This window comes from Urocampus carinirostris, chromosome 1 (genome assembly GCF_059441175.1).
Source record: "Urocampus carinirostris isolate Australia breed hairy pipefish chromosome 1, RoL_Ucar_1.0, whole genome shotgun sequence".
Lineage (NCBI taxonomy): Eukaryota > Metazoa > Chordata > Actinopteri > Syngnathiformes > Syngnathidae > Urocampus > Urocampus carinirostris.
Window position 1 is genome coordinate 29,042,821 of NC_142349.1, and position 27,742 is coordinate 29,070,562.

The following is a 27,742-nucleotide window of genomic DNA, read 5'->3' on the forward strand; positions in this document are numbered from 1 at the left end:
ACGTTTTTTTTCCCTTTGGGTAGGTGTTTATATATTACTTTAGTGTATTATTTCAAATATCGATCCATTATCGACCCATTCCAGCTATTTTCGGGCAGTGGGCAGGATTCACCCTGAACTGGTTGCCAGCCATACAATAATACAGTATAATAAGACAGGAAGCACACCTGACAGAAAATATTTATTCTAGTCCAAACTAACAGCAGCAGCAGCATGATGTCATGACAAACTAAACAGTTAGTCATTAAGTTTCATTCAATTGGACGCAAAACGCTGTAAGCTGAAGGTTCTGAGAGAAGATGAAAACAAATACCACCGCCACGAACAAGATGTGAGCCAGTAATGTGTTGCAGAATATAAATAGACACATAATACTAAATTGGAATTCAATCAGTACTACTGTAAATCTCGATGAGGTGTTATTGAACCAATTTTACAAACTGAAGTCTATAGTTAAACAAAAATAAACAAGCATAAAACTTAAATTTTGATCTTTTTCTTTAATTCCTCTCCCTGGTGCTTAGTTATAAATTATCATTATACAAAAACGGTAAAGCAAACCGTCAGAATCTTACCCATAATACTTATATGTACAGTAAGTATGTGCGTATGATTTGTTTTGACTTGATAGTAGTGCACCATAAATGTTTTGCAGCCAACTGTCACAGAATGGACGTTGTGTACAACCTAACAGACACATAACCGCAGCTTTACCAACATTTTAAAGCGTATCAGTTACAAGGTGCCTTTTCAAATGAACAGGTAACAATTAGAGTTGCAGGCATGTGCCACAAATGAATGCTATGTTAATCAATTTATCACTGATCGGTCAGTTTCTTCGATTTCATATCAGAGAATTATTTTTTTAATGCACTACTGTCAGGTGATAAAGAATAAAGGTGTTTTGTTTTTTTTACCTCTACCAGACTGTCAACTTTGCTTTCAAGTATTTGCAGAAAATGAGTGAACTTTTATTCTGCAGCCGAAACTCAAGACAGCTCTAGATCCTAAGTGATAGGAGTGAGAGGGGAGAGGAGGGTATTTTAAGGAGCAGTTCTTCAAGTAGCTCATAAGCACCCTTACGTCTGTTGCCATGGACCGGCAGCATGGACCGGCAGCCCAAGGCCCAGTTCCAAGTGATGTGTCGCCATTTCGACCGATACGCAATTGTTCGTCGGAACCACCTTGTTCCATTTTAGAGCTGTGATCATCGCTGCAGTCTTCCTTGCCGGCAGCTGACAAGAGCCATCAACTGAGAGTAAAACTGCGACGGTGCTAGCTGATTATTCGGCTAATGGACTGCAAAGAAGGGAACTCGTCGTTGTCCCTCGTGTGAAGTGTCTTGTGGGAGTTGAAATCTTTCGGGGCCAGAACCTGTCTACAGGTGGGGCACACTTGGCAGTCTAGATCGGCAGCGCTTGCATTAGCCTGCGTGCTAGGCATCTGCCAGACGTTTTTCTTGTTCTTGCTTTTCTTTCCACCTCCCGTTCCTGAGCGTTTCTCCCGAGCCTTGCAGTCTCCGTGCGCAGTCAGGAGCTCCTGCTGCTTGACAGTGTCCGGCAAAAGCACCAGCAGCTCGTTGAAGATGCGTTTGAAGTCCTCGCCAAGCAAATCCTGGCAGCTGCTGTGGTACTGGCTTGCTGATATGACGCCCTGGAAACATGCAAACATGTCAGTTGAACTTGCATTTTAAAATACAGTCATTTGAAATTATAGAATTACAACAGTCCCAACAAAGCCTTTATGACAGATCGTTGACTTTTTAATGTTGTAAGAAGTATTAGTAGCCAATTTGTAGTGAACACCGCCAAAGATTAAAATCGTTGTATTGGTTGCAAAATAAAATGTGTTTAAGATACAAGACCGTTTCGAAAAAATGTAATCTAGTGATAAAGTTCATTAATTTCTGTAATGATATTAGACAATTAGAAATATCACATTCTGGATTCATTACAAATACTGAAAAATTGCAAGCCCTATTTTAGTACTGCTGATTACGGTTTACAGCCTACCGGTATACCTTTTTATGATATTAGAATATCTTGAGATGGGATGTTTGCGTTTCTGCCATAATCAGCGTTATTAAAACAATAAAAGGGAAGAGTTTATCATGTTAACGAAGTGTACCCTGCAATTAATTATTTTTTACTATATTTAGTGGACTTTACATTTTCACAGGAATTTACCAGTGCAAAATTCAAATATGTGTTAATGCCTTTAAAATACCTGTCTGAATTGTGACGAGTAGTTCTTGAACCGATTGAATTTAGACTCATCATCGTGGAGGTATTTCCGAATAGACTGGATGAGCTCTAAGTTCCTTTGGTGGAAGTCTTCAGGAACCATGTAATCGCTCGTCGACATTTTAGGGAGACTGTCAAAACAACACAAAACACTACGACATTTACAAATAAGGATGTGATGGTGTCTCAAACCCATGTTTGCTGTTGGGTGAGCTCACAGGTTTATTGCTGTGGGAGCGGTTTCCACCACATTACTGTTGAGGGGTATCCCTGTGAAGCCCGGTGGCGGCTTTGTGGCCGAGACTCCCAGGCCAGGTGGAGGATGGGCTACTAAGGAGGATGGAGAAGGAGGAAGAGTTGATGACTTTGTTGGGAAGGAGCTCTTGAAGCCTGAGTCAAAAAATTGACAGGTTATTGACAGCAAGAAGCACAAATAGAAATTTACACATAGATTTATAGCATGGAGGCCCTATTCTGATTTGAAACAATCATGGCCCCGCTTTGCAGCTTTGAGTTGTGTTGTGTTGTGCTTGCTCTCCCAAAAAAGAACATTTCACAAATAAGTGAAATACACCTGGTTCTTGCTACAGTGTGTTATTTTTAGGCTGTAAAGCAAGCAAACAATACGTCATAAATACCTGGAGGTGGCTTCTTTGTCTTAAGGGCCGGGAAGTCTTCTTGTGTAAGCACCTCTGCGTTGGGCTGTGGAGATTCTGTGACTGTCTCCTTACTAATGGGTGGTTTCTCATTAAAGCCGTTAACTAAACGGGTGGGGGCAATGGCCGCCGCTGCAGCGTTGCCAGGCTTGTTCCTTTTTTCAGGAACATTTTCCTTTTGAGCAGTTGTTTCTATCGAAAGAGACATTCCAGGTGCTGGTATACCTGATACTGAAGTGTTAGGAAGACAGGCCGTGTTCTTAGTTTTTTTCTTTTTGCTGGCTTTAGTCTGAGGGGGCTCAGTGTTGTTGGTTGGGGTGAGCGAGTTGCTCGTCACAGCTAACAACTTCCCTTCACTTCCCTTAACTGTAAGCAAAGATGATATGTCGAGCATGGTGGGCACAGAGCGGAACTGCTGCTGTGTCATTCCACCATTCTCATCTTCGGAGGAAGGAGGAGATCGTACAGGAGAGGCTTTGAAGTTCTCCCCTACTTTCTTTTTTTTCCTCAAAGATGAGGATGTTTTAGAAGGGAGGAGTTGGGGGCTTCGGGATGCTGATGAGAGTGAGGGAGCAGGCCCGGAAGGAGGAGGCGGCTGAGCCGGAGCGCTGTGAGTGGACCACGCCGAGTTCTTGCCAGTTGCAGATTTGACAGGTCGGCTTTTAGAAACAAGAGCGGGGAAATCCTCCTCTTGAAAAGATGATGACTTCTTCGGTTGAGCTGGATAAGATGGAGTCATAGGGGCTGAGACATTAACCGTTGATAGGCTGGGAAAGTCATCTTCCTTTAAGGTTTTGGAAGTCGAAGTAAGCACCGGTGAAGAAGATTTTACACTGTACAAAAAACAAAAACATTTGAGCAAATTTCCATTGCAGGGTTTGCTTTCTGTCTGCTGTGTGGTGAAATGTTGTATTACATGGCAGATGGTGCAGCAGCTCCCAATGCTGGAAAGTCATCCTGCTCCTCCAAAGGATTTAAACTCCTCATGGTCCTAACTACAAAGAAAAGGCGACAAAATTGTTGCTGTTGCTGCTGATTTAGACCGATAGTGCAGTCTCTTTCTAACTTTTTCGCATCATGCATTATTATTTAGACTTTTGAGTGACTTCTACAGAGTAAATTCAAAGATCTGAGCATTGCTTTAACTTTTTTTAGGCATAAAATAGAAATGGTGTGACTTTGTTTTGTTGGTTGCAGAGCACAGGATTGGGTCATAATCCTATTTGTGGCAGTCCACCATCACCCTATTCATAACTATACGCGAAACAAACGCAATCGGCTTTGTGCAACCCAATGGTTGTTTTTTTCCTTGCACACAACGTAAATACAGGGTTCATACACCTTTTTTATGGCAAAATTCAAGCACTATTTTAGAAAATCTGGTGTGAATCATTCATTTTGCAGAGCCACAGTTATTATGTTTTTAATCTGTTGTGTGCATTCATAAAAATATGATTTTTAGATTTTAAGCAAATCGCAATTATATTTGTGTATCCTAACAATTTGTGTAACTATTTTTGAGAAATATCTCGCCCCATATAGGTGTTGGGTAAACAGTAAAAAATAGCACTCATTTGGAATTTAAAACTGGGAAATTTTGCATGGCCCGTAATTGATACCTAAAACTTGCACTTATACACATTTCATAGTACCAAATTTAGGTGTAGCATGCACGCTTCATAGGACAATGCCATACTAACTAATGACAGCTACTGTTAATCACGAGGGAAGAAAAACTAAAATGGTAAAGCAAAGCCACGAGAGAGCAGTGTCGGCGTCAGTTTTAAACAGACTTTTCGAGAAACATGGCAAAGACTCCAAGTATTTACCATATTTTCTGCACTGTAAGGCGCACCAGATTATGAGGCGCATTCCCCAAAAATAGTATTTTTTTTATATATTTTCCATACATAAGGCGCTACAGTAGGAACGTTAACAAAACAGTCAGATAGGTCAGTCAAACTTTATTAACCCCTTAACTGTTAAGAAGCAAATACGTATCTCAGACACGTATACCTGTAAACAAAGTGCCTGTACGATGTCACTAGTCACTGATATAAGTCATGCAACATATCAATGGAAAGCTTAAACCCTTGGGATTCAAGTTATACCGACCATTTAAAAAATATACTCATCAAAAAAAGATCACGCTCAGTCTGAAACAAGATACCTGAAAAATATAAAGCTGTGGAAGTTCACCAAAGACGCTTGCAGCCATTACATTCGATGATAATACACAACCATGCTCTCCTTACATCCGAACCGCGTAAAATACTTCTGTATTCCATATACGGATACAGACTAGTAAAAAAAATTCTCTAGGCCATAGACCTAAATGATTTTTTTCAGCCATTGCAGGCTTCGTTTTACCCTGCTTTAGCTTATACGAGCCTGTGAATGCTGAAAAGGAACCGCCTCCTTTAACCAATAGCGATCAATTCAAATGACGACACATTGGTTAGGAATGCAAGTATGCATATACAGTATATATCCATCCCAGGATGCACCTCGCACTTCTTTTACGGAGGAAAATCGAGTCGGCGGCTGCTTACCTTAGTTGCAAAACCTGTTGCGACTCAATATTGATCCATATATAAGGCGCATGGTTAGCTTTTAAAAAAAAAAAAAGGCTTTTAGGTGCGCCTTGTAGTGTGGAAAATACGGTAGAATCACTTCAGTCAAAATTCAAGCACTTTTCATTCCTTGAAAACCGCCATTAAAATTCAAGCATTTTCAAAGATTTCAAGCACCTTTACGAACTCCTGTAAATATGGCCACATTTCCTGGGAAATTGGTCGCTGTCTCAAGCCCTGCTGCGAATGAATAAGCATAATGTTGTTTACCTGGAGGTTTGCTTGCCGGTTTGATTGGTCCAGTCCTAGGATTCGACTCTTCTGAATCTGTTCGCTCAGTCCTTTCTTCTCTATAGTATTTAGGAGCAGTTCTCTCCAATGCAGCAATCCGATCCTCTTGCCGACGTAATGCCATGGACGCCCGCATAGCAGCAGCCACTTCTCTGTCTTCCTCTTCACTAAAGAGAATCAAATAAATTATTAGAACTTTTGTTAATGGGAGCAATCATTCAGAGAAAAATAGACCTGATAAAGAGTGTTGCAAATAATTTTGACTTGACTTCAGGTCACCTAACCATCCATTGGGAGTTAAGACTCACCGAGAGTACCGCCAGCTTTTTTGTCCCGCCAGAGGTCTTGGCCTTCCTCCTCTATGACGAGTCTCCTCATAATCCTCCCCCGTCACCAAGCCTGATACATGCAAAAATCCCTGTTTGGCTGTGCAGTCTCGACAGATCCGTTGCCCAACAATAATGGAGAGTCAAACCTTCGTTTCTTCTCTTTTGTCTTGGAGCCAAGTTGAACTGCAGGTCAATGTGCCGGTTTTGGCGAGCCTCAGCGCGGCTTTTGCTGTGCGCCGAAGCCTTGTGAGCCTTGTAATCAATCTCGGTGCGGAAGGCATGGGTAAACTGCTCGGAGGCACATAGGCCCTCCTCGCAAAGATAGTGACTTTCTCTGAAGTGCTCACTCAAGTACTGGTAGTCACTGTTGAGAGAGCATTTTGAATTTTTGGTATAGAAGAAAAAAACATTACAATTTGCACACCTCCCAGGTGGACTGTGAGCTTTCACACCTATAATATTCCTGGGAGCCGTCAGCGTCGCAGAAGTGGCAGAAGTAATGGTCCTTTCTCAAGTGTTTGAGCAACTCGTCGTTGTCAAGATAGCGGTCGTCGCAGAATTTACAGAGTGGATGTCCTCGGTGACTGGTGTCATCTGGATCTCCATGTGCTCTATGACGGGCGAGCTCTTTGCGGTTGTACCACTTCCGCTCATGAGAAAAGATCTAGTGCGGGATGGGAGGGATGTTAAATTCTTGCCCAAACAGTAAGTAGTCCAGTAAAGTTGATTATGGAAATGGATAAAATAGTGTGACTTTTTAAGGGTGGGAAACAATTTCAGTTCTTTAAAAGTATTGCCATTGAGAATGTTAACGCCCACCCGCATGCTCAGAAAATGATCAAAAATATATATGAGGTTGTTCTGCATTTCACACATTTTTAAAACTTTTTCCTGTGGAACATTTTCCCTTTTAACAGGTTATAAATCACAGAGGCTGTGTAAAAAATGTTAAATGTTTTTTTTGTTTTTTTTATCATTATCGTGTCAGTACAAAGGCGTTCTAATAATTTGGAATTACTGAACAAATGTATTTAGGATAGAACTTTGAATATAAGTTGTACGTTTTGTGTTATTTAGAGCACTTTGTGCACAAATTTGGGAAACCACGTTCCCAGGTAAGGAGCTACAAATCCATGAATCCAAATGCATTAAAACTGAGTTCACATGCTCAAGAGCAACCAAACCCAAAATGTTGAAAGAGCCATAAGGTAAAAATAAATAAATAAATAAAAAATACAAATATGTCTGGAGTGGCAAATCATGTAAAGTGTCATATAAAACTATTTTTTCAATTAGAACCATAAGGGGATTCATACTTAAGTTAGCCATTCCATATGTATTGAAAAATGTTTTATAAAGAATTTGAATGCTTGTGTTGTATTGTCCCATTAAAAAAAAAAATTGTATAGTGTTTATGCGCTTTCCATCTTTTTCCACTTTTCAACATTTCTGAAAAAGCTTCAAGGAACCACTAGGGCAGTACTAAAGAACAACAGGTTGCTGACCCCTGCACTTGCAACTGTACGGTGCACAGGACCACTTGCTGCTAAAGTACAGATTTTAGAAGTAGTGCGAGTGCAATGAAACATGGCAGGGATCCCCGGATGTGCATGCTTGGAAGAGGTGGCCCGGAGCACATTACAATTTCCGGCACATATGCACGGTCGACTAAGACTTGTGACGTTTTCAATTTACATAGCAGGTGACCAATATGAAAAAAAAACAATTAAAACTTTTGGCTCCCATGTTGTCGAGTTTACTCTCGGTAGCGCGACTTTGATAGCTCATTATACCTTCAGATGCTTTGTGCATAGTTTGCAACAGAAAAGCTCATGTTGCTTCCTCATGTGCTGCTCCAGTTCAACAAACTTTGAGAAAACCTTGGCTTCAGAACAGCATGGACACTGTGATAGCAACAGGTGCCTAAAAAAAAATTTAAAAAAATAAAGAGATGACAACCAATTACCGCATTATAACTTATATCCACTGGGAGAAATTAGTCTTGCCACTTCAAAAAGGAACAAAGCTGCATAATCAGTGAACATTGTTATCAGCCTACAATAAAATAACATAGCTGACCTGAACTGGGAATAGATCTTCTCATCACCAAAATAGATGTCATGCTTTTTGTCACAGGGAAACTGTTGATGTGGCAAAGAAGAGAAGTTCTCCGCAAACTTCACAAACACCACCTGAGAACGACATAGAGGTAAGTGCATTCATCATAGTTTCTAGGTGAGAAAATGTAAACATCATATACAAATTAGGACATTTGTTTCAAAGGTGTTCCACAAAACTGGCAATCTATTTGTGTGCGAAATTTGAGACAAAACTTGACAAGCTTTTATCAAGCAAAAAGACCCCCAATTGCTTAGTAGAAATAAGAGGATTTAATTTGAGTGTGTAAACTAACACAATCGTCAAAATAAAAAAAAATTGTAAAGGCTTTGTCAAAAATATGAGATCCCATTAACAGGACAGTATTTACAACTCTTCTTAGCTTTAGGGCAACACACCCCATGTCAGCAGGTTACAGATGACCTGTAACTTCAATCAGCTGCAAAATGTGCTCAAATCAATAATAAATCACCCATTTTTTCCCCGCATCTCTTGTTTTTTTTTTCTTGTTTTGGTGTGGGTCTTGGAGGCCTTTTTCTGCCTTATTACCACTTAATTTCTATTTATTTATTTTTTTAAATCTACTTTTTTAAAAGGTACAATGAACCTCAAGCTAATTATATAAATGGATAAGGGTTTTCTGGTACCTGATCATTATAGAAGAGTATTACAACACATCTGCTGTATATGGTTTTCATATTAACTACTGTATACGTTAATAACACACATTTTTCCTGTTTGTTTTTCTCAAATATGCCACTAGCAGCTTTACCTGTGTAAATCTGTAAATTCTAAAAAAAAAAAAAGAGTTGGTTTTGGCATTACAGGCCGCCCAGACTTGGATGCCATACTCCCCTGACTTACTTTCAGACTGAAGTGACAATGTTGCCCAAAATAATAAGGCCTTAAATGTCTTGACAAGACTTATTTTATTTTGTGCACATATAAAATCTGATCCTCAAAATTTTGGAACACAATGGTGTTCCCCAGTATCAGTATTGTCACACACCACTGCTCGTCAATGCTGAAGTTCGACTGAAGAGCGATATAACGCTAAACACCAAATAACAACAGCGAACTGATGATAAAGGTGCTGTATCCGAGTCAGATCAGGAGGGTTCTACTGCTAAACATGGAAATCAATATTAACATTTCATGTGGGGGAGCAAAATTCTACCCCAAAAATATGAGGGATAGGCACCGCCAGACTCTACTTGCCCAAGTCACACCACCGGAAGTGGGGCCCTGACAACCTTAGTGACTAAGAGGTCCGTGAACCATGATACTGGGAAAAACAGCAAAATGAGAATACCCTAAAGCTCACTAGAGAGGGTCTGGTTGTCACTATTGTCACATGACAGTAGATGTGGCGGTAGTTAGTGTATTATAATCATGTTTGTACAAATGTAACCATTTCAATTAGAGCATTTTATAATGTACTGTTTTTTTAACTGGATTGTGTTGAATTTTACTTTCCTCAAAGTCAAGAAGCCTTGACGAAATAAAGAAATGTATGTGGTTTTGTATGCATTCAAAATCAAAACACAACTCAGTTGCACAAAAACGTAATTTCCGAACTACAACGCTAGAATTTAATGAAATGTTTTAGTGAAGGAAATGGGCATAGTGGATTTTGAATACAGATAGCAGACTCCGAATTAAAGTCCAAGGAGTGGACTTGATAGGTAGAAAAAACGTAGTGACAGCTTGACAGATACGGTAGCCGGTTATTCGTTTACAATAATATCTTTAGGCAAAAATTGAGCACATAAATAATAATAGTAAAGTAAAAATGGGCTGTTAATCGCAATAGTAAAGGGGTTACAACGTGTTTGCCAACACACTACATATACGTAGCTAGCAGGCTAACATGAATGACTTGTTGACGTGTCCACGTAAAGTAATTCGTCAATTTCTTCGGACGCGGCGAATTTGATTTTGTTCGTCGATATTTTACAACAAAGAATATGTATTTTTTTGGTTGTTGTTTTTTTAATGTATGAACATTGACCCGTAGGGTGTTGCGGCCTAGCTAGCATGGCCAGGCGGCAACCTCGACCCACAGTGACATCGAAATCCGTACCTTGTCGAGTTCCTCCCGGCAGACGGCGCAGTACTTCTGCTCGCAAAGCACTCTCATTTTGGTGGAACAGCGAAAACACACCGGGTGGTCGCATTTCCCATAGGCGAAGATTTCTATGTCTTGGCAGCACAGAACACAGTGCTTTTCCATTTTTTCGGGTGTTATGGAATCTGAGATTGAGTTAAAATGGAAAGAAAAGGCTCAGGAGGTCCACTAGCTAACACTTTAGTGATTATGTAATTGTGAACATTCTAATGACGTCACATGCAACGTTTTACTGATGATCTGTATGTCAAGCGGATGAACTGTTGCCTTCCACCAATGGTTGGTCTGCGCAGTCAGATAATGTATAAATCTGTGCAGGCAAGTCCACGTGGGATACGACATGCGGAGTACGCCTTCATCCGGGTTTGGAGAACACGCTTTTATACAACTGGTCAAACCCATGTGACGCAATTACTATGAATTTACTTCATTTTGAAAATTCCCTTGAAAATTAAATGTCCGATATTATGCAAGAATATGACTTTGCTAATTATTTGCAGTTACATTTGAAATTAAATAAAAAATATGTAATCAACCAGTTATGGTTACCAATTTAAGAACTCCAGTTACGTGTTCTTTCTACGTTAATTTGTGAACGAGGAACCATTCAATGGTGATGTGTCGTTCGCGAACGAAATGACTTTATGAACCACCTCTTGGAAGTGAACGACGGGAGACGACCCCACCCCCCCACAATTGGTCAATACAGTATAAATTTTCCCCATGGACTACGCACTAGATTTAAATTTGTTACGTATATAAATGGTTAAAATTGTTTGGTGTTTTGTCTTTTTTGTAGATCTGTAAATATTGTATGTTTTCTGCGCTTTTCAGGAAAACGCATTTCACTATTTTTTAATGTAAAGAGTATACTTGTATTTCATAGTTTATTTGTTGCACTGAAAAGGTCATATTTGTAATTTACCTTTTCTGTGTACTGTATTGTGTTTTTTTCAGAGATCGAACTGCTTGGTTTTTGAGTAGCTTGGTGTAAAAGAGTTTAAATGAGTTAAAAGTTCGCTGTAGACTGAACTCAGGAATTCAATTAAAATTTAACTTTTTTTTTTTTTTTTTATTAAAACCGTAATTAATTTTGTGGATGTTACATTATTAATGGTAAGATACATCTCTTTTTTTCTTCTCCTTTTCCTAGCCTGTCTTTTTTTCCTTTTAAAAAAATATTTTCTCTTAGTTTATCACTCCTTTTCCTTTTGTTTCATTTTCTTCCTTTGCTTCTTTTTCTTAGCTTTTTATGTATTGTTTCTTGCTTTTTTTCATTTCGTTTTTTTGTAGCTTTTTAATTAACTTTTTCTTTTCTTCTACATTTGTGCATCTCACACAAACTTTCATTATATGCTTTATTTGATTTGGTGTAGTCATGTGCATTAACCTTGTTACAGATGACTCTACAATGTTTGGTGTAGTGACATATCAAATCAAATCTATGTGTAAATCACTTTTCATACATTGAATTGCCATTTAACAATGTACACTAATACAATAAAATACCCTTCTTTATTCCCACCTAACAACCCCAAAACACCGAATACACAAAACCACACGCGATCGTTCAAATACAAAAAAAAAACGAAATAAATAGTAACAGAATTGAATTTTGATTATGGCAAGGCACAAACGAACCATATGAGGAAAGGGGCCTAAGGGAGGCTTATTCACACTAATAGTGATGGCAGAAGATAGCCTCAGGATTTTCAGCCACTGAACGGAACCCTACCAGTTTACCCCCTAGCCCCACAAAGGAAACACTGAAATTATACAGATGAAAAAAGACCCTACTGCAGAACAAAAACATTAAAATGTGAAATAAAAAGTTAAGTATGTTGTAGTAAAATGTTATAAGTAAAACAAATCAAACCAATTAAAAATGATCAATAGAAAGCCACATTTTAAAGGTGGATCTTAAGCCTCCTCTTAAAAATATCAAGGGTCCCTACAGACATGACGTCTATGGGGAGATCGTACCATGGTTGAGGACCAAGTTGCCTGAATGCTGCTTCACCATTTGTTTTGGTCTCCACCATGAGAACAGTCAACAAACCGCTGGACCACAAGGGCAGATGTAATGAAAGCAAAACAGACAGATAGGATGGCCCAAGGCCATTAAGACATTTAAAAACTAGTAAAAGCACCTTAAAATCTATCCCGATACGCATGGTAAGCTAAAGTGACGTAATGATTAGTAATCTTAGACAAGTGATAACTACTTTAGAGCGGACCTTTTAGGGCTGCACGATTATGGTAAAAAAACTGATTGTGATTTTTTTTCAGACCAGTATTACAATTTCAGTGCAATTTTAAATTTATATTTATTTTCTTTTGTTTAAAGTGAATTTTCGCCGATATTCCTTTGTGAATACTTAATCATAGTGAGCATTGTTTCCCAGAGATTTTTGAGACCCCAGTGGGTGGATAGTTTAGGGCAAGGGGTTTGTAACACGCCTACCAAAATATAAACGTTTTTAAAGGGACTGTTGTATTATTTATCACCTCCTAGTAATAGAAAAAAATTGAATGAAAAGAACAAAAAATTGATTAAAAAAAAAAAAAAAGAATCCAAATATACCAACTATTAATTAAACGTGTATTTCTAAATAACAATCCGTTGATTGAGAAATTAGCATTTTTCTTTACTTAATATGAGTTAATGGTCAGCCATCTTGCTGCTAAGGGTAACTAAAAACCTCCTAAAAAGCTGGGCAAGAAAATGGAAGGTTAAATCTTGCATTTTGGTCAAGTTGAGTCTCCATAGTGCTTCCTTGCACTCGTTTATTGGTTGCACTACACAATATAGCAACAACTAGTGGTCAAATAATACACATTTCCTTTGCGTACGTAAAGCCTATGCAAATTGCGGTTACATATATATACTCTTTCACATTGATTTATTTATAGTTTCACCCTAATTCTTAATGTTTCTACATCTTTACTCGTGTAGCAAATATAAATATATATTTGAAAACAATTAAATGTTTTTGATCTTAAGTTTTCTTGTGGAAAACTTAATTTTGCCCAGTTTCACACGGACCCTAGCTCCAGAGCAGTGCTAAGGAATTTAATGTACTGAACTAGTTAAAGGCAGTGGAGTATTTTGATGGTGCATCATTCAACCACCAGCGCATTTGCTCTATCATATAGCACCGTTCTGGTTGGCCAAACACTCAATCAATCAAATAAACTATAATCCTTGAAAAAAACACAGTGTTTTTCGATTACACAATCGCATCACGTCACACCGCGATATCAATTAGATTTCGGTTAATCGTGCAGTCCTAGTACCTTTGTTAATCAAAATTTAATCATGTATTAAATTTTGCCTAAATATCGGCTCTGATCATGTCACCCAAGCAAGGCAAGCCAAACAAGTAATCTCGAAGTGATCCAGAGTCCAGGTTTTGGAATAATAATGCTACCGAGCATGATTTTGGTGGCCCCTCAGTCCCATGACTCTGAAAGTGAAGCTGGATATCTTCTCATAAAGAAGAAACATGAGGGCGGCAGTCAGCACCGTCTGCAATAACTTGGCCTCCAGTCCTTTAAACAGACCCAACATACCAAATTTCCTGTGGAACAGGACAACCTAATTAATTTTCATACATTAAAAAACAGATCTATGCAAGTAATGTAACATAGCTCTTATTAAATAACGTGTTTTTTTCTTTTTCAAATATGTATACAAAACGTGTGTCAATCATTTAACCAAAGTCAAGTTGTGCACCCACCTCACTCTGTTGATAAGCAGACGTTTGATTGTCATTAGACTGGGAAGCAGTGTTGACTTACTCCTGGACTTGTCGAATTGTCCGAACTGTGGAGATTTTTTAGGAATTAACAGACATTTGCCACTACAAAAGAAAAACAACTGATCTGGAATCTCAATGTGTTAGCCTTCAGCAGGAAGGAAACTAAGTGTGACACAATATTCATATGAATAAATAAAATTGAATCTCAAACGGTTAGATTTCCTAGTAATGGTAAATGTCAACATTTTAAATTGTGTTCTCTTTGTGTGCAAAACACATTAATTCTGGATCAATATCAAAGTTTATTATATAGTGACTAAATGACTTGCTTCTAAATTCTTCTAAAATAATAATGACAATACATCATTGTTTGTGTGTGTGAGAGGATGAAAAAGGAGGGAGACGTACAGTATGCAACACCTACTCTGAGAACTGACTGTATGGTCTGCAGTGGATAAGTCGCAATGGTGGCAACAGCTTTGGCCACTGCGCCAATCAGGAAAACCTCAAAAGATTCAAGCTGAGGATGGCAAAAAGAACAATATGTAGTGAACATATTCAATCCAACAGTTTTAATGCGGTTATATTCCCAGTCATTTTTGTGCCATGTAGTTTTTTTTTAATCAGCACTCTCATATAAGTTTGTGATTGAGTAGAGAATACATTAGATGACGTAACTAGTAGGAAATATTTTTGATGATTTAGCTTAGCCTCTTTTCTCTTCTATAATAATGACTTTAGAACAGCTCACATTTTATAACCACTGTTGCATAAAAAATGTGAGTAGATATTTGGGCACATTTTAAATTAAGCTAAATATTTCTCACTTTTTGCACTTGTTGTTTGTGGTCTGAGCAGATATGCTGAGAGGGAGTTGGCAGATTAAAACAGCGACAATAAACATACGGCCTGCGCGCCCGTCAGATGATTTAATCCGGCTTGACATGTTTCTGTCAAAAAAACAAGTGAGTCTCATGTTCACTTCTTCCAGCTTCAAAATAAAGCAGCTGTGGAAGAGATCTTGATTCAAGATTTTTTTTTGTTTAAATGTGAAAAAAGTTTTTTAATAAAGTGGTAGTGTTGGTGGTATAAATGCGTTGTTTGGAAAAAAAATCCCTTGGAGATTATAATATGTAGAGTAATGTAGACTGAATGATAACGCATAAAAACAGAAAACAATACAATTTGGAGTTGACATTCTTTTACTGATTTTGCCCGCCTTAGAACAAAAAATCTGGATCCGGCCCCAAAGCCAAATTAAGTTTGACATCCCTGGACTAAAAGGTATTTCTACCCTAGATATGATCAGCACAAAACATTCCACTTAATGTTTCCCTAATCCTCAAAAGAATGTGACCAGAAATAAAAAGGCTCAATTGGTGCCTCTTAATCATGGAATTTTGGATGCTTGTGTTATCAGAACACTTTCAATGAAGTATTTTGACCGTAAAGTAGATGATCATGTTTATAGGCAGAATGATGTTGCTATAAAAATATATTTTTTAAATTGTATATGGGCATGAAGCCCCCTCCTTACTTCTCTGGGAATTCCCTTTCTAAGTTGCCGCTTTAGACCTTCATAAATCATGAACTGGATTGCAGGGTTGAGCACCAACAAGAGGGAGGGAAAGGTGCCGTTCCATAGTGCACCAACGCCCTCGTCGCGAGTGATCTGCACCAAGGCATCTGCGTCAGCGGAATATTAGTTACAGCAAGAGATAAAGCAATACAAAGCGATAGATGACACAATCAGATTTTGTTTACCCCAAATACCACGGTAGTTAGTGGGTTGAATATCTGTGTTATGAAACCTGGAGCCTTGAAGCTTTAAACGTGTGTTGACAACCCACATGGGAGTGGTTACTAATACATTTACAATGCCTGAAAGAGGAAAAAAATGAATAATTTAGAATATTGTTTTTCATATGTTGTTTTTTCATTAGTTCAGCTGTTGCTATGTAAGGTTCATGATGCACAGCTCCTTATTTTATTTTAAAACCAAATCCGCATAGCTCAGCTTTACAGGTGTCTTTGATAAAGGAAAGGCACCATCTTCTTTTGGGCACAATTGAAGCATGGAAAGGTTCATACCTATTTTGATATATATTCTCATCTCATCAGCTACACCGCTTATCCTCAGTAGGGTCGCGGGGGTGCTGTAGCCCATCCCAGCAATCATCGGGCAGTGGGCAGGGGACACCCTGAACTGGTTGCCAGCCAATCGCAGGGCACACGGGGACAGACAACTCACTCGCTCATTCACACCTAGGGACAATTTGGACCGGCCAATTCACCTGAAATGCATGTTTTTGGAATGTGGGAGGAAACCGGAGTGCCCGGAGGAAACCCACGCAAGCACGGGGAGAACATACTAACTCCACACCGGAAGTCCGGAGCTGGATTTGAACCCTAGCAGGAGGTTCCCAAGACATGAACTGTGCCGCATATGCGCTAACCACTGCGCCGCCGTGCTGCTTGATATATATTATTATCTGTAATTAAAATGCACCTTGAAGATTATAGTGCTGACCACTGCATGTTACCTGAAGTTATCCCAACCAACAAGTCAATGTGAGGCGCTGACTGATGTCCCTTCAACCAGCTTGCCTTCAGGCTGTGGAAGCTGTAGAAGTAGACAAAATTGGAACAACACAGGCTGCAGATCACTGGTAGCCAACCTCTGTAAAGCGCTTGTCTGCAGAAAGAGGCAAGAACATAATAGTACACCTATATTAATTTTAATTAGTTTTGTGTCATTCATCTCAAAATTGTGAAACATTGTATGCAATGAGATTAAACATTGCACTCCAGGATTAACATTTAATAAAGACTTCAAAAGGGAAAAAAAAGATAAAAGACCATCAGGATAAAAAGCTGAAAAAAAATATTTACAACAGTCATAATTGTAATGTTTGTGAATGAAAATAAATAATGCATTGTCACTATAGTGCAATAAAAAAAGCATAATGACATTAAGCATTAACAAGTCCTAAAATAAGTCTCTTTGTAGCCTGTATAATCTAATAAGCTAATGAGCTAATGAACTATACAGTTGAGTCGCGCAACCAAAATCCATAGAGTCCAAATGAATCAGTTTCATTTTGTTCACTACATCGCAAACTTAATAGTATAAAGAACACATATATTTATGAGAACTGCTTCACAACGAATGCCAAGACATTCAACCAAAAAAACAGCAATATACCTCAAATACAAACACAGTACTGTAGAGCTATCAACTAGAGAACTAAGATACCTTGTATTACCCAATTTTTTGAAAATAAAGTCAGTAATGCAAATTAAGTGTGATTTGCTTCGCATAGCCTCTGTTGCCATATTGACAATGGATTTACATGTTTTTGTTCGGAAACAGTAAGAAGTTTACCTTTTTGGTTGCAGCTCGTTGCTTTATACAACGGTGAGCCTTTTTCACGTTTTTATGTGAATTTTTGGTGGTAACACAGTAGCAGTCCACTTTACCTCACAAATTACATCTCAATGAAGAAAAATGCATAAACGATCAATTGATGGATAGTCACTCACAGGCCTTCCTCCTTTACAATTTCTGCTAAAATGGCTGGGGTTGATGCAGCTCTCATTTTCTCGTCCACTTTAAGACATACAGATAACATACAAATCAGCATATCAATCCCCCAAAAAATATATACAGAATTGAATTGTTTTATTATCATTGGCAACAACGTAGTAAACATTGCATGGACATGGAACTCCAGGGTAAATGTGTAATAAAACATTTGAAGAGAGGAAAAAAGATAGAACATCAGGATAAGAGGCAGACAAAAATATTTACAACGCTGTGCTTATAGACTGGCCTAAGTTGTAATATTAGTGCAATGTTTGTAAATGGAAAAATAGTGCATCGTAACAATAGTGCAATGAAAATAACTGCAACAATACTTAGCAGCAACTAAATCCTTAAGATAAGTCGCAAGGTATATATTTTCACAATTTCGTGCGTGCGTGCATCTATTTACATACTGCACATATAGACACAAAGTATATATACTGTCTTCCCACATACACCCCCATTATGTAAAAAAATGCACACAAATGTATAAATTGTTGCAAAGGTAAATATTGACATACCTTGAAGTCTCAGTCTAGCAGTATCCAGGGGGAACGACAAAGTCATGGCTGTAACGCCTCCCTAAAACCAGTTATTGGAGAAATTGGGGATTGCATCCGTCCATGAGACAATATACATGAGCAATACATTTAATCTATACGTTCACCAGCAATGGGTTTTGTAAAATTGCAACAAACAAACACACTAATGTACAGGATAATGCATAATTTTTTGACAGAAAAAATAAAAATACTTAAACCCTAAAAAAACGTTTGACTATTTTTTTCTTTTGAGGTTTTTACATCAGTTCTGTGTGCAGACGATACACAAAGACCTGCTTAAATTGTATTTAGATAGATAGATAGATAAATAGATAGATACTTTATTCATCCCCGAAGGGAAATTCACTTTTCCAGCAGCATCCCTAAGCTGAGAACAATCGAAAATAACTGAGAACAATCGAAAATAACACGGGAGCTGCTGGAGTGGCTGCCATTCGTGACGGCGCCGGAGAAACGATTCAATTTGAATCATGTACAAACAAACAAACAATTGAATCATGTACAAGAAACGATTCAATCTGAATCATGTACAAACAAACAAACAATTGAATCATGTACAATGTTCTGTTCTAAAATTTATTCATGAAACGCTCTAAACTACAAACCTACGCTACTTTAAATACGAAATGTGTTGGAATGAACTTACCATTGCTCCAGACACGGCATGGACCAAAGCCTCGTACGAAAAAACCTCATAACTCATAATGACTGCAATATAAGTAATTTTGTTTATCGCAAGAAAACAAAAAGTTTACTTTTCAGTTTGATTTTATGGCCAAGTCTAGAATTATGCCGGCGTTCACGTTTTATTAGCTTAACAAATAGTGTTTCCTGCCTGCACTGCCGTATCCAGTAGAGGAGACCCATGGGTAATGTAGTCGCAAGTGAATAGAAGTAACGAATGTTATGGATTTTTTTTAAAATGAAAAAGACAGTCTTTTAAAAGTGAAACCCCTTTAGTGAAACATTACATGATGATATTCCAAAAATCGTTTTATAAAATACAATTTTCATTTTACGGGCTAGTTTTTTTTTTGTCAACTTTGCAGTTTCCGTGTATTTCATACGTTTATTGATCATTTCTAAATGTCTATGCCGTACAACTTTTTTTTACTAGAAAGAAAACACATTTTGAAAAAAAAAATGTTAAACCTCTAATCTGGATTGTCTCAACACCAGTGGGGACAAACTAAAAGATAATAAAACAATGGTTTGTGTTCTTTATTTGCTAAATGAAATTAACGTGTTTACACGAATTACCTTTTTTTATTCTACTCAGTCTGTCTTTTTGTCAGTAAATAGGTATGACGTGTGTTTGTAAGGTTGATTATCGCTTAAAGAGAATCGCAATCACTCTTAATGAGAAAAATTGGCTGGTATGCACAGCAATTAGTATATACGATGAACTCACAATTTGTTTTGTATTCAAATTGCTAGGTTTGTTCAGTGAACAAATTAAACAATTCCCTTGAATACGATATATAATATGTACAACATGTTTTGCCAATTTTGGCTTCATATTTCTAAAACCTCATGCTTTATTGTGTATTGAAGGTAAGGGTGGACAACGCTATGAATTTTGATATTGATACCAATCCAATACTTTTTGCTTGAAAATGTCTTGATCTACTTGAACCCCCTCCCCTTGAGTCTGTTTATAACCATTGACAAATTTTCTGTTGGCTGGTTGGATGGATGCCTTAACCACTAGGGTCGTAGGGGCACCATTTCCTGTGGTGTGTCTTTGGTGTGACCTGCCTGGTCAGTGGCATCCATGCCTCTCCAGGCCAATATATGTTTCCAACCGGTCTTGAAACGGGGATTTTTGCGTGTTAGGCGAATATGCTTTGGGCACTAAAATGTTTAATTTTTTAATTAGATTGCAAACATAACAGTGTGAAAAACATTTTTTTATTATAACCACATCAGAACAAAAGCCAAGAGATTCCAACCAAAAAAGCAAAAATGCAACCATAATACTAATTCAGAACTCTACAGCAATGTTGAGTACTAAAATACCTTCCATTACACAATATTTTAAAAAATAAATCGAGTAATCTCGTTGATGATATCTGTGTATTAATTGTTATTAAAACATCCATTGCAGCCTGGTCATCCTGAAAGGGGGATGACCTCATGTGCGATGTGTTGAGGTTTTTGAATTTTTCCTTGCCCTCATGTTGGTTTTAAATCAGGGGATGGTGCAATAATAATCTGTGGTTTTCAATAATCTGTCGTCTGTGCAGCCCTTTGAGACTCCTTTTGATTCAAGGCCATTCAAATAAACATAACTTGACTTAATACAAATTAAGTGCCATTTCTCTCTTTATCTCTTTTGCCATAGTGACAACGGATTGACAGGTCTTTGTTCAGGAACAGTAAGATGTTAACATATTTGGTTGCAGCCCGTTGCTCTCTGTGGATTGCTTCGGTCATTTTTGCCTTCTGGTCGTGATGAGCACACAAATGTGTCCCTCTCTTCTGGCTGAATGGTATGTATGCAGCAGCAGGCCAGGTGGGAAAATGTGTTAAAAGTGTGCCTGTCAATCACACGGTAAGTCATAAACCTAAGAGTGGGCGAGGGTGCTGCAAAAAGCAGCACTTTGAGGAAATTAGTGGAGCGTGAAGTATCGATCAGAGGACAACAATTTCGATCCGATACAAGTACTTGATTAGTATCAAAAAAATTGATATTTGGATCAATCCAACCACCCTTAATTAAGGTAATTAATTTTGAAATTGAAATATGCCTAGCAAACATTCCCGGATGAACTTCTAAAATAAATAAAAATAATGCCTAAAATAAACTACACTACACTAGGAGTCCCCAGCCCATTCCATGAGCCACTCTTCACACTCCCTCGCCTGCTTCATACTCTCCTTTTCCCTCCTTTTGTTTGCCCTCCGCTCCTTTTCCTGTCTCACTTGGTCCATCTGCATCTCTTTCATTTGTCTCTGCTCATCCATTCTGCGCGCAAGCAGGGCGTCCACAGTGGCCTTCAAGGGTCTTAAGGAGTTTTGCGGGAGCCACTTTGGGTCCACTGAAGGTAGAAAGGGGTCTCCCGCGCACACCAGCATGTGTTCAGGATTGAGGGGGATGTGGAGGAGGTGAGCATGAAGCATCATGCGGAAAGGGGCGTCATCAGCCCCAGAACTATAGGTGACGTCCCCAACGATGGGGTGGCCGATAGAACAGCAGTGGACTCTCAACTGGTGGGTTCGGCCTGGTCAACACATAAGTAACAAAAACTCGTTAAAAGGTATTCCCAAACTGATTTTTTTTTTCCAATTAGACACATAACGTGTATTGTCCCTCCCAACAATTATGCAAATATGTTGCAAAATTTTCTTTTTGTATCAAAGTATATGGAAAAGCAGCGTTTCTCAACTGGTGGGTCAGGACAAAAAGTGGGTCATGAACCCATCTTCAGTGGGTGAATGCCTTTGCCTTGTCAAAATAATGCGAAGAATTAAAAACTGAGGGTCAATTACACTTCATAGCAGTAGAGGGCACCAATGCACTGCTTGATGTTTTTTCCTCTTCAATCAGAAGTGACTTAATTGTTTTTGAGGGAGACCAAATCTTATTTAATTGTACATTTTGTTGGTTTTATTTATTAATTTAACGAGTCCCAAGAAAGTTAGAGATATGGGGAAGGCAGTGGAAAAAGTGTTGCAATGATTGAGTGGAAGAGGCTAAATACGAAAATGGTTTATCTGCCATTAAAGCGCTGCTAAAGGATTTAGTAAATGGTTTAAAAATGTTATATTTTTCGTCTTTTACCAGTAAATTATTCTTTTTTTATCTACATAATTTAATATTTATTGTGGTGTAGGTACAAGCTTTAATTAATACTTTTATTTTCTTGTAGTACGTGACTAACTAAAGTAGTTTTAGGGGTTCTCCTGTTTTCCGGTATGAACCGTACTTCATGTTGTTTTGGTTTTGCTAGTGATTTTGTTTTTTGACCAAAAAATTGAATATATTATTCAGTCTCTGCTTTAAAGTGCAAAATACTTTCAGTTAATTTAATAGGTGGAATATTTTCTGAATATATGTCGCTTGACCTAGGGTGGAATGGTAGGTTGTGAAGTCAGACCAGCGATTGTAGTGAACAACAATTGCATTTTAATTGTTTCTGCTTGGAGAAATCAGAACTTTGCTTACCTTGTTGCTTGGGGAACATGTGACTATTTTGTCAGAGTTGCCTGCTTCGACCTCAAAGCTATGTGCGGTAACTTAACCTGCAGTCCTTACAATGTGCGTTTCTTTGCTTTCACCTCCTTTTAGGTAGGTGATTGTGGCTTTTCATTTGTGTTTTTTTGCCGCGTGTGTCGCGGTTGATATAAATTTGTCTGGCCAACTCCCCGTTAGCGGTCGGGATGCTGAGGGCATTCCTGTTTTGTTTGCTCCCGGTTGGGGCTCACTGGCTGCTCGCAATGTGTTGTTTGGGCGGCTAGCCTGGATTTAGCACAGGTTTTGCCGTGTGCCTAGATTTATTAAGGTCGGGCTTCACTATTGTCGCCGTAGCCATTGCCACTTTTCATAGTTGATTCCCGGTCAGCCTGGAATCTCACTGCATGGTTTTTGGTCGTCTAGCCTCGTATTTTTCCGCAATGGCCGCGGTCGCCTTTCTTTGATAGGTCCCGGTTAGACCCCGGTCCCAGTTCTCAGTGGCTTAAAACACTCGTAACATCTTTGACGAATTAACACGTAAACACGATGGCGACTGGCTTGCGTGGGTGCTGGTGTTATTCTGATGACATCACAGCTCAGGAAATCAAAGATGAGACAAGTTGTCTTCAAAATGCTTGATCTTGTAACATAATTTGAATACACCGATTAAATATATATACATTTTATTTGAAAAATATGTACTATTTCCTCACATTTTGCATGTTTAAGAATTTGGGAATACCTACAAGTTTATCACGTCAGTAGAGTGGTACGGAAGTGGCACTTTACCTGTCAAGGGCTGCAGTAACACCTTAGTGACAAGTTCCCCATCATACAAGCCATACTCCAACACTGTCAGCACAGTTTGGCATGGTTTGGAATTCTCACAACCTTAAATGAGAAAGACATGAGAATATTAGGAGAAAAGGCGTATACTGCGTTGCATTTCCTGTTTTGTAAGACACATCTGAAGATAGTAGTGACATCTACTGGCAAAAATACATTGCCAACAGCAAAATGTTTTCTTCTAAGTACACTTATTAATGTTGAGGCACCCCATTGAGCTGGAAACTCATAAACAAGCGGTCTCCAAACTAAGGCCTGCCTCCACATTTGGTCCGCCCTCCCGAACAATACCACAGAGCATTTTTAAGGCGCATTTTTTTTTTAACCTAAATAAGAATTCTTAGGCTAGGTGGGCGTTTATAGTTGTAACAGGATTCAAACTTTAGTCTGAGCAGTAAGAGCGCCGAATTTATGCCACTGTAATACCAGTCATTTAGATGACATATGAAAATGCATTGGGTTTTACCAATGGTGGTCCAGTGCACATCGAAGCTGAACTTGGATCTGTTGAGACTGTGCACAGCACAACATGTAGATTATGTTCTACTACCAGTCCATTTTTTTCTGAAGAACCCAGAGAGTTATTTAGTTAATATTTATTTCAGTACTATTACACATTTTTGTAACTTTTAGGATTATTTGATTGTGGCCTTCTGGAAAGGAATATTTTTTTAACTTAAGCACTCCTGCAATCGTCAAAATTCTTCCTATTACAAACCAGTGCTGGGAAGAACGACGTTATATTTTCAGTTATGGCATATTCTATATAATTACTTTTTCCTTCGTTACAACACCGTTATCGTTACTGATGTTCAAAAGCGTTGCGTTACATTGTCTCCAGAACTCCAAGGGCAGCGTGTCCACGAGCGCCTGACGCCGTTTTCAAACGGCGCAGTTTTTCACTCTCCTCAGAGTTTGTTACGTCACATCTTTTGGGATCATGTCACCATTCAAAATAGTGACTACCATATAGTAAATTAGCGATTAAGAATACAGTATTTACTAACGTGTCAAAAGAAAAGGTGAATTGGTGAATGCGGCAACCGACTCGTGTAATTCACAAACAAAAGGGCTCTATGAGCAGTCTCTTTAAAGTGCGAGCCGGCTACTCACCTATCGAGAGCTAGTTTCCTTCTCAAGACGTTAGTTTTCTCTTGTGATTGGTCAAAATGCATTTTTTCAGGGATTCAAGTAATATGCTCAACACTAGTTACAACTGAACCCATGCCCACATCATAGAACATGAAAGTAATGTGGCACTCACAATAAAAGGTTTGGGGACCCCTGTCTTAAAGGATAATACTAATCTATTTCATTTCATACTTTGCTTTCATTATGTTCCACGTTTAGGAATCTCCTAAGCATACCGTCTGTTCCCTCAATGCACATCATATGTGTTTTTCCAACTGAAGTATTTTTGCCAATGGAAAAATCAAGAGTTTGTATTTCTTCTTTCACCAATCCACGGACCTGTTAAAACAAAACAAAAAAGTGACATCCACACAACTACATGTGATCTTGAGATGTGTTTCACCGCATACTTACTAAAGCGATGTATGCCTTGGTGACAGTGCGCTCCTTGAAACAATGATACGCCTTGCCAGCTGCAGCCTTGTTGAGGGCCACACATAATGCGCCGCTGGTGGAAAAGTCTAACTGGTGACAAAACCTGATATGAAGTGAAGAAGGCGACATTAATATTGCTTCGCACGCATTCATTTTAAGTCTAATTGTAACCTTTTTGTATTACATTGACGACGTGTACATGCAGGCAAAAATACAATGGAAACAAAATATTTGAATTAGACAGAAATCTGAATGAATTTTTGTTTACATTTCTAGAGACAAATGACCCTGTATATAGATGGCCTCTGTTACAAGGTTGCAAATTGATGTTTTTTTCCACAATTAACTTTTTGCCATTAAAAAGGGATTTCATTCATGTAATCAACCAATATAGATGTGGCTTTTTTAGTGACTAAAGGGATTCATACAACTTTTAATGGCCAAATCCAGGCACTTTTTACGGACTTTTACGGAAAATTTTACCATTAAACGAAGAAATCCAGTGTGAATCATGTCTTCTACAGAGCCACAAATGTAAATGCAATTTTTATTCTTGTAAGTGCATTGATCAAGACGTATGATTTTTCAATATTGAGTAAATCACGAATCTATTAGGTAGATCTGAATACTAAATATTTTTGAGACATATCTCTTACCACATAGGTTTTGGCTAAAATGACAGTTTCAGGTGGTTCTTTCCATACAATTTACCACTACCATAATGTTTTGCATGGCCCAAAATAAATGTCTATAATTGATGTGTAATCCTTGCCCTAATTCACATTTCATAGTGCCCTATTCCAGCACAGCATACACCTGTCCTCTTGGGCGCAACATGTAGGGGGCGATGACGCTTCATAAGAAAATGCATCACAAACTAATACCAGCTGCCATTAATCACAAGGGAAGAATTGCAATGGCAAAGCAAATCCCCCACAGATCATTTTTAACCAGACTTGTTAAGAGACATGGCAACAATATCAAGCTTTTCCAAGCACAACAAGCAAAATTCAAAAACCTCTGAATCCTTAAAAACACAATATTAAAACTCAAGCATCTTCAAGGATTTCAAGCACCCAAACAAACCCTGGACTGGATCAGAATATGGATGCATCATTCGTCTCTATACTATGAGTCCCACAGTGCTTTGGGGCATAAAAAAATCCAGAATGATGGAAAATGCGCACATTATTCGATTACTCAAATGTCTATACTGAACATGCAGGAGCAAAGAGAAAATGAACGGACTACCTGATCAAATCGGAAATTCCGCAGTGAGACTTAATAAACAATGTATTGTGTGCGTTTTCATGGCTTTACATAATCAAAATACTGGCAATATTCCGTTTCAAATCGGATTGCTGCCTGCCAGGGGCGATTTGAAGTTAACAGCTTTGGGGGTGCTGGGCACCCAGAGCATCATATGCAACTTGCATTAGATTCAATGCAGCTAAAATAAGTACTAATATCTATTGTCAATGTTATGGTATATGGTTGTAAATTGTTTTTCAACATAACCACTATCCTACATACTCTAACCTGTAATACACCAGAGCCTCCACAGACTCTGCCGCAAGTTACACTTGCCGGGGGTGAGAGAGGTGCTAGGAATCAAATGAACTGAAGCAATTCAAGGCAGTGGAGTATTTCCGAGGCTGCGCAGTTTACATTTTTGTTTTATTTTAGTTTTTTTAAAAAATCAGTTGTTTTTCATCACATTCAAGCCTATCGTGTCCTGAGAGTTCTAACAATGCTATAATTTTAGGAGTACATGGGTTAAATTTATGGGTGCTTGAGCACCCCCAAGAGGGTCTGCTTACGCACATGGAGTGCCCAATGAAAGTTGAGTTAAAATGTACCGGAATCCATAGTAGGTGTTGGGGTCTGCCAGTTGAGGGAAACGGTGGCGAAGCTGGGCTTGCACTGTACTTTTTTCATACCACATCTTACTATCAATGCGGATGTCCCAGTGCTTGTCCACTACGATGTAATCGTCATTCTGAAAAAGCACGTGAAGCTTCTCCACACTGGCTGGCTCCATCTGGCGCCACAAACACACCTTATAATCACAGAAACCTCTATCTTATTTATATTTTTAATGAACATTTTTCCACGAGTAATTGACCGATTCGTGACGTTTGACTTACTTTAGACCGTCTTTGGTTATAAAAAGGTAATGTTGAGGAGATATGCTGATGAGCTGGTTCGTGTGATGCTACGCTTTTGCGTTCGTTTACTCGGCATGAAAAACCTGCATAAAGAACATCGGTGGTATTGTACCAAAAACATATAATTGGGGGTGGGTGGGGATTACATGTTACAAAAAGTTTATAACAACCCAGATAATCCGACCCAAAATGGAAAGAACACTCGTGTATCTGACAGCAATTGAATTGGGGGTTAAACATAGGCTGACATAATTTAAAATTAACAGCTACTACAATTAAAATATACGACTCAATTGATGCATCTTTGTCCAATAAAGGACATATAATAAATGGAAAACCTTTCCCTACATACCAAAATCAAATTCTTCATGCCATGTTTTAGTCGTTTTTCCGCTAGAGGCTTAACTGTGCTTTAAAGAAGTAACAGCGCGAACGAGCGTCACCTACCATGCTGGAGTCAAAATGCAAGACATTTTTAAGGGTTTTTTTGCGCGTCTTATTGCATTAAGTCAAATCAAACCAAATCATGTTTACTTGTATAGCCCTTAATCACAGATTATTGCAAACTACAGACTACTATTACTGTACACAATCCCCTGATCTAAAACCTACACGAGGGCAAGGAAAAACTCAAAAACACCAACTTGAAGAAACTTTGAGAAGGAACCGCACATGAGGTCAAAGCCCTTCCAGGAAGACCAGGCTGCAACTGATGTTGCAATAACAAACAATACACA

General features: G+C 38.5%; 3 protein-coding genes across 5 annotated transcripts; all 3 read right to left on the minus strand.

Annotated features, from left to right (window-relative positions):
- Window positions 1–168: 168 nt before the first annotated feature.
- Window positions 169–10,691, minus strand: znf598 (zinc finger protein 598). Its single transcript, XM_088333708.1, has 12 exons — window positions 10,294–10,691; window positions 8,172–8,284; window positions 7,886–8,015; window positions 6,545–6,756; window positions 6,239–6,456; window positions 6,072–6,162; window positions 5,743–5,930; window positions 3,816–3,894; window positions 2,882–3,732; window positions 2,462–2,633; window positions 2,227–2,374; window positions 169–1,653 (listed from the first exon to the last, which is right to left on the minus strand). Exons 1-12 carry the CDS (start codon window positions 10,441–10,443, stop codon window positions 1,276–1,278), a joined length of 2,730 nt encoding a protein of 909 aa, XP_088189834.1. The 5' UTR covers window positions 10,444–10,691; the 3' UTR covers window positions 169–1,275.
- Window positions 10,692–11,682: 991 nt separating this feature from the next.
- Window positions 11,683–19,090, minus strand: LOC148374213 (peroxisomal membrane protein PMP34-like). Its single transcript, XM_088333719.1, has 9 exons — window positions 18,895–19,090; window positions 18,207–18,267; window positions 17,643–17,709; window positions 16,643–16,794; window positions 15,864–15,980; window positions 15,637–15,785; window positions 14,524–14,619; window positions 14,079–14,164; window positions 11,683–13,919 (listed from the first exon to the last, which is right to left on the minus strand). Exons 1-9 carry the CDS (start codon window positions 18,949–18,951, stop codon window positions 13,766–13,768), a joined length of 939 nt encoding a protein of 312 aa, XP_088189845.1. The 5' UTR covers window positions 18,952–19,090; the 3' UTR covers window positions 11,683–13,765.
- A 1,050-nt stretch (window positions 19,091–20,140) lies between these two features.
- Window positions 20,141–27,444, minus strand: rpusd1 (RNA pseudouridine synthase domain containing 1). Of its 3 annotated transcripts, none has more exons than XM_088354660.1 (7): window positions 27,358–27,444; window positions 26,985–27,088; window positions 26,697–26,878; window positions 24,817–24,940; window positions 24,639–24,741; window positions 23,215–23,316; window positions 20,141–21,472 (listed from the first exon to the last, which is right to left on the minus strand). In XM_088354660.1, exons 3-7 carry the CDS (start codon window positions 26,876–26,878, stop codon window positions 21,066–21,068), a joined length of 918 nt encoding a protein of 305 aa, XP_088210786.1. In that variant the 5' UTR covers window positions 26,985–27,088; window positions 27,358–27,444; the 3' UTR covers window positions 20,141–21,065. The 3 variants fall into 3 exon arrangements, with proteins under 3 accessions (XP_088210786.1, XP_088210777.1, XP_088210794.1); XM_088354651.1 differs by having other exon boundaries at window positions 26,697–26,896; XM_088354668.1 differs by having other exon boundaries at window positions 26,697–26,913.
- Window positions 27,445–27,742: the final 298 nt, after the last annotated feature.